The sequence below is a fragment of the Diospyros lotus genome, chromosome 5, assembly GCF_014633365.1.
Source record: "Diospyros lotus cultivar Yz01 chromosome 5, ASM1463336v1, whole genome shotgun sequence".
Classification (NCBI taxonomy): Eukaryota; Viridiplantae; Streptophyta; class Magnoliopsida; order Ericales; family Ebenaceae; genus Diospyros; species Diospyros lotus.
Genome location: NC_068342.1, coordinates 14,622,026 through 14,629,222, shown reverse-complemented (window position 1 = coordinate 14,629,222; position 7,197 = coordinate 14,622,026). Strand labels below are relative to the sequence as shown.

Here is a 7,197-nt window from a genome sequence, read left to right as displayed (position 1 = left end):
GGGTTTTCTATTTATGATGAGATGCAACAATCCCTCATATGAGAAGATCAGTCGAAAAACCTTAAAAAATGATTGTGTTGTTGTATATGATGTTGAGAAAAAGAAGTTGAAATCAACATTAAGGGTTGTGAGTAAAATTAGCTTGACCACAGATCTTTGGAAATCTCAAAATCATAAAATTGAATATATGGTGCTTATAGGTCATTATGTTGATACAGAGTGGCTCTTGCAAAAACGTATCCTTAGCTTTGTGCATGTTCCTCCACCTCGGCGTGGCATTGATATTGCTGATGCTATTTTTAAATGCCTTAAAGAGTGGGAAATTGAAGGCAAAATCTTTACTGTGTCAATAGACAATGCTTCCTATAATGATTCATGTTTGAGGGCTTTAAAGATATGATATCTCAGCATAGGAAGTTAGTTTATGGTGGAAATTTGTTTCATGTTCGTTGTTGTGCACACATCTTGAACTTGCTGGTTCAAGATGGACTTGGGAGGATTATAGGCATTATTGAAAATGTGCGTGAAAGTGTAAAGTTCATCAACCAATCTGAGGCAAGATTGCGCATGTTCACTGAAATTGCTCAAAATTTGCAACTTGGTGGGAGGAAATTAATTCTTGACTGTCCTACTCGTTGGAATTCAACATATGAAATGCTTTCAATAGCATTGCAATTCAAAGAAGTATTTCCACGATTCCAAGACAGAGAACCTACTTATAAGTGGCTTCCAGAGCCATATGAATGGGAAAAGGTTGAGAAAGTTACTATGTTGCTAGAAGTGTTTAATGTGGCCACACATGTTATTTCGGGAAGTGAATATCCAACTGCCAATCTATACCTTACAGAGGTATTTAGGATTAAGCATGTCCTAGACAAAGCAATTAAGGATAATTGTCTTTTCATGCAAGACATGGCTTGGACAATGAAAGCTAAATTTGACAAATATTGGAGTGAGTGCAACATGGTTATGGCACTTGCTAATATTTTGGACCCTAGGTGCAAGATGATGGGTGTTAGAATGTGCTTCCCAATGATCTATCCAAAAGATGAAGCTGAAGAAAATATAAAAAAGGTACAAAAAGCCCTTAATGATATGTATGCAGAATATGTTATTTTTTTAAGTGAGGATGCAGAAAGAGAACAATCTACAAATATTAATGAGAGTCATAGTACTATGACCTCAATATCTTCAAGCTCTACAGGGTGGTCATTGTTGATGGATTTTGTAAAACAAACAGAGGTAGTTCCTCCTATAAAATCTGAAGTGGAAGTTTATTTAGATGAGCATGTATACATTCCAAACAATAGTTTACATACTACCTTTTGTGCTTTAGATTGGTGGAAGGTGAATAGTTCAAAATTTCGAGTGTTATCTAGAATGGCTGCAGATGTTCTTGCTATTCCAATATCAACAGTAGCTTCAGAATCCACCTTTAGTGCTGGTGGAAGAATCATTGATTCATTTCGGGCTTCTTTGAATCCAGATACAGTTGAAGCCTTAATTTGTGGAGGAGATTGGCTTCGGGTTCTATATGGTATTAGGAACAAACCTAAGGTATTTTAATTCTTTCATGCTTCTAAATATATCTGAGGTTTATGAAAGATTTTATCTGATTATAACATAATATGTTTCAATGCTTTTTGGTGGATCAAAATCCAAAAGAAATTGTATTACCAATCTGAATTTTCTTATAAGATGGTAGCAATGGCAGGTATACTCTCTCAACACAAGTATACAAAAAAAATTAAAATATTTTGCTATTGTTTACGTTATGACTTAAAATAATTATGATGTTTATATTATTTGTAGGTTAAATGGCAACATAGAAGGTGGATAAAGAGTTGAAAATTCTGGATTATTTTTGGTTGTATTAAACTATTTTGTCTTTTTGATTCAAGCTATTATAATTTACTGGATTAATGAAGTTGTAAATGATAGCATATTTTGATGTCTAGGAATTTCATGATGTTAGATAACTGCTAAATTGATTATAAGTTGTAAATTTCATGAAGTCTTGATCCATAGTGCCAAGGACTTTCCTACTCTGTGAATTCATTGAATTACTTTCATTTTGTACTTATAATTTCAGTTTGTATTGATTGAGTTAAGTTTCGAGCTAAGCCGAGCCAGCTCGTAGTCATCATCGAGTCGATCTCGAGCTAAAAAAATCAGCTCAAATCGAACTCGAGCCGAGTTATGAGCCGAGCTATGAGCCAAGCTAAAATCAATCGATTTGAGCTCGAGCTAGGCCTAGCTCAGCTCAACTCGGCTTATTGCCAGCCTTATATATTAGAAGGATACAATGATGCTAACTATATCTCTTATTCAGACGAGATACAATGCATCGGTGGTTATGTGTTCACCTTTGGTGGGCGTGCAATGTTTTGAAAATCAGCCAAGCAAACTATTACTGTTAGATCCACCATGGAATCTGAGTTTATAGCTCTAGAGTTGGCTGGTAATGAGACTGAGTGGTTAAAAAACTTCTTAGCAAATATTTCATTAGGAATAAAACTAACACTTTCAATGGCAATGCATTGTGATTGCCAAGTAGCAATAGCCTTTGCAAAGAACAAAACTTTTAATGGTGAAAATCAACATATTTGATTGAGACATAGTGTGATAAACAATTGCTTAAATATGGAATTATGTCTGTAGATTATGTAAAGTTAGAAATGAATTTGGTTGATCCTCTAACTAAACCTTTTAGTAGGAAATTAATACTAGAAACATCGAGGGAAATGGGATTAAACGTGACTTGAAATGTTAACAATGATAGGAACCCAACCTATGTGATTGGAGATCCCATGAATTTGATTCATACAGGTAATAACAAGTTATTTGTCAACACTGTATAACACTATATAGAATTTAAATCCCACCTATGATGTGTGAGTAGTGCTTAGACTGCATATCCAGTAAGGATGAGCATAGCTCTTAATGAATTACATATTCTTTATGGGTAGTGTATTAGATTACAGTATGCACTTGATGTAATCACCTATATGAGTGTGGAGTAAGGCCTCTTCTATGATATTTATGGCAGAATCTCTAGAGCACTTATGAAACAACCAGGCAATCACATAGGTTATTAGCACAAAACCACAATAAGTAGCAAGAATTGAAGTAGTGTAATATGATTGGTAAGAATCATAATTTACAAGAATGTTTCTTATTTCATAAAAACTATAAGTTTCTCTAATAACTGTGTAAATTATATCTCATTCTTTCTAGACTTGGTTCATAGTCCAAAAGACACCAGGTTTGAAGTGTTACACTCAAGTGCTTAACCTATCAACATCCATTCCTTTAAATTGAACCCATTCAAAATATGTGGGGGATTGTTTTAAAACAATGGTATTTCAAATGGTCCACAAAGTGTATTTGTCCCACATTGGTAGGATAAAAGGCTTTCATCATCTTTATTTATATGTGGACTTTACTTGGGTTTATGAGAGCTTTTGGAGAGTTGGGCCTTGCGAGCATAAGAATGAGCCAGTCTAAGGCAAAATCGTCGATTCCCCCCCCCCCCCCCCCCCGCGCGCATGAGTTAGACCTCGTATTGCAACATTTTGTTCGATTTTATTTTTCTTTTTCTTTCCTTACCCGAAAACCCTTTAAATTGGTCTTCAACAGTTGAGAGAAAACCACCAAGTCTTTGTTGACCAAGTCATTTCTTATCCTCTTATCTTTGTGCAATTGAATTCATCTTCTTCTTGTTATCATTTGGCCAAGTCTTCCTCACTCCCAATGTTTACTTCTTTGCCCATAAAAGGCAATCCTTGTTGCACTTGTAAACCATGAACGAACTTGCTCTTCTTTTCTGTTCATACTTTTCTTCTGTTCATTTCTTTGCTACTTCTATAATTTTATTGCTAGGTTGTCACGTTGTGTCTTACTCTCATTTTCTTCCCAAATCACGTGAGTGCACATGTGCTTGGAAGAGCTCATTGCATCCTATGGGGTATCCATAAGAACATTTGCACCATTCGTTGAGGGGTGGAAAATATCCTTAGGTCAATGACATTCATTATCACACCTCGAGTTTCATACGCTTACTATCTACCTTTGTCTATTTTCTTCTAACAAGATCATCATCAACATTTCTCTTTCTCATTTGTGATAAATTTGGGTTCATTGTAGATGAATCTAGGCGATTGGGTTTATTCGTTATGAACCCAAATTTAGCCTAGGTTTATCATCAAATCCCTCTCTCTCTATTCTCTATGATGAATTTACTCATTGTGTATTAACCTAGTTGGTTGGGTTCATCTTCTTTATTTTTCCTTCTTTTTGAATGGTTTTCGGTAGTCAACAATTGGTTATTGTTTTTTTATTTTTATTTTTATTTTTTAAAAATTAAATAAAAGAAGAAAGAGAAAAAAAAAATAAAAGAATGAAAGGTAAATGGTTAGTTAAGTCTTTTTGTCTGATAATAAGGGTGGTTATTACTATTTCTCAAATGTTAACCAATTTCCAATAATTTTGCCAAATCTCAAGGTGTTGTTTCCAATTTACCCTTTTAACATTTACCTCCATTAATAAACTATGTGGCCAATCACAATCAAGTGAATATAGTTGTGGTAAACATACCCTATTTATGTGTTCTCCCATGAGTATCTATAATATATTAACTGAGTTTGTTAAATATTTCCTTTTTTATATCATGTCACACGAGATAAAATTTATTCTTTAGATTGCATTTACATTGCATCATTTGGCATTGAGTTTTGTTTGTTTAAACATAAAACATTACACTAAAAAATATTTTTCAATATAAAATGTTTTGCACTGAATTATTTTTTATTTTATTTTTGAGCATTTGTTTGTATTGTAAAATATATTTTTTAAAAATTAGTTGTATGTATATATAAAAATATATACAGTGACAGATTCATGACATATAGTTAGAGAGAACAATTTTTTATTATAATATCATACCATATTATATTTTTATCTCAGTAACTAAATTTGTTCTTATATTATATTCTAATAAATTATTAAACTTATTAAATTAAGAGATGAATAGTTTTAATAATTTCTTAAAATATTTTTCTTTGAGAAAATATAATGGCTAGATTGATAATTGGTAAAGTCTTATCGTAAGTATATTCTATAAATATTATTTTTTCTATTCAAATAATAATCTAAATTTTAATTGATAAATGATCAATAGAAATGCTGAGTGGACTAAAAGGTGTATAATTTGTCTAAAATTAAAAGATGATGTGTGTAATTGTTTCAAAATTAAAAATTTAAAAGCATATTAAGGGCTAGTTTGGCTAGCAATTTTTTTTAAAAGTTTTTAAACTTAGTAGTATTTAAGCTAGTTATAGCGTTTAAGCTTATAATATATTTGGATAAATATACTTTTAAGTTAATAATTAATAGTTATGTGTTTGGTTTGAAAAAATTGATAAGTTATTACGACTTGATAAAAAAATCAAAATTGATATGTTATTGAATGATGTAAAATTTTATCATTAAATATTGATAAATTATACATAATTATTAAATATATATTAATACAATATTATATAAAAATAATATATAATATTATTATGTGTTATATATATATAATATATTGTTATATATATATAAATGTTTGTTGTTGTATATATATACATACGCACAAACAGCAATGGGGAAGAAGGGAGGTGAAGCACGGACGACGACGGGCAACAGCCGATGGGGTGACAGACGACTTGCGACTACCGACGGTGGGCTACAACGATAAGAGCAACGATGGAGGCGAATGATGGCCTACAACCAAGCCTAGACCTATAGTGCAATTCAAGAGCCCATTGTCTCAAGGCCCACAAATTATGTTAATTTAGGAGGGGCCCATAAAATTGAGAGAAAATGATTATTTTGTCCTTGTATCTAAATGACGATTTTGCCCCTATATAAATCACTCCCCCCAATCCAAAATCTACAAAATGAACTCTCTCTCTTCTCTATATCTAAATGAATATTTGTTTATTTTTTGTCCTTGTGTCTATATGAATATTTGTAAATCATTTTTTTGTCCCTTGTCTAAATGAATATTTGTTTATTTTTTTATATTTTATTATAAAAAATAAAATTTAAATGTGATTCAGGGGCTTATTTTTACATTTCGACTCAGGGCCCAAAATCTCAAGTACGGCATTACCTACGATGATAGGAGTAAAGGTGGGGGCGATGACGACTTCCGTTGTCGATAGGGGCGATTGTCAATGGGAAGTAGCGGGCGGGAGGTGGTAGGAGGCAGAGATAAAAGATGAAAGGTATGGCTGGAAAATATAATTAATTATGTTTAATTAAATGGATTCATTTTTTTTATTTTTTGTTACAAATTTATTAATTACATATTTAAAATTATGGCATAAAATATATTTTTTATCATAAAATTTGTCAAAACTCGGCTACACAATTAAATTGAATATCAATAATTGAACGATAATCTATTACAAAACTTATTAAGACTTGACTGCATAATCGAATTAGAGATTAATGATTGAATAATAGTTTAATTGTATATATTAAAAAATAGATATTTAATAAAATTAATAATATTATTATTATGCGATGTTATTAAAATATAAAAATGTATCGATTGTGTAATTTATTGATATATTTTTTTAATATTATATTATTTTAATTTTTTTATATTATTTAATTTTTGTTCACTCTGTCTAAAATTTCTAATTCCGCTACTACTCTGTATATGTATGTACCTCTTGGAGTAAAATATTTTAATAGTAAAAATAATTTTCAAAATTTTTCAACCAAACATTAGATATAGAAAATTATTTTTAGCAAAAACATTTAAACTTCAAACAAACAAGGAATTAATCATGTTATTTGATATTTAAATTTTATTATTTAATTATTATAATCAAATAGTAATAATTAAAAAATTTTAAATTAGAGTTTAATTTGATCCTATTTTAGACAAAAATAGTTAAATTTAAACTAATAGCTATGTAAAGAATAAATTTAAATTTAATAATTAATTTTCTTAATTATTACACTAGGATAATCTTAAAATCCAAACGGCATTTTTGGATGGTCCAATAAAAACTCAAAATAGCAGCCGTCAGATGACAATGATGATATATCGACGGTCTAAAATGCAAGTTTGACTGAAGTACGAAGGAGGTCGGAATGATTGGCTTTCATGAGCACTTTGACCGTAGAAAAATCAAACTT

General features: G+C 30.8%; 1 protein-coding gene across 1 annotated transcript; it reads left to right on the top strand.

Moving 5' to 3' along the window:
- The first annotated feature begins 396 nt into the window (after positions 1-396).
- Positions 397-1,566, top strand: LOC127802111 (zinc finger BED domain-containing protein RICESLEEPER 2-like). Its single transcript, XM_052337802.1, has one exon. The coding sequence runs from the start codon at positions 397-399 to the stop codon at positions 1,564-1,566; it is 1,170 nt and encodes a 389-aa protein (XP_052193762.1).
- Positions 1,567-7,197: the final 5,631 nt, after the last annotated feature.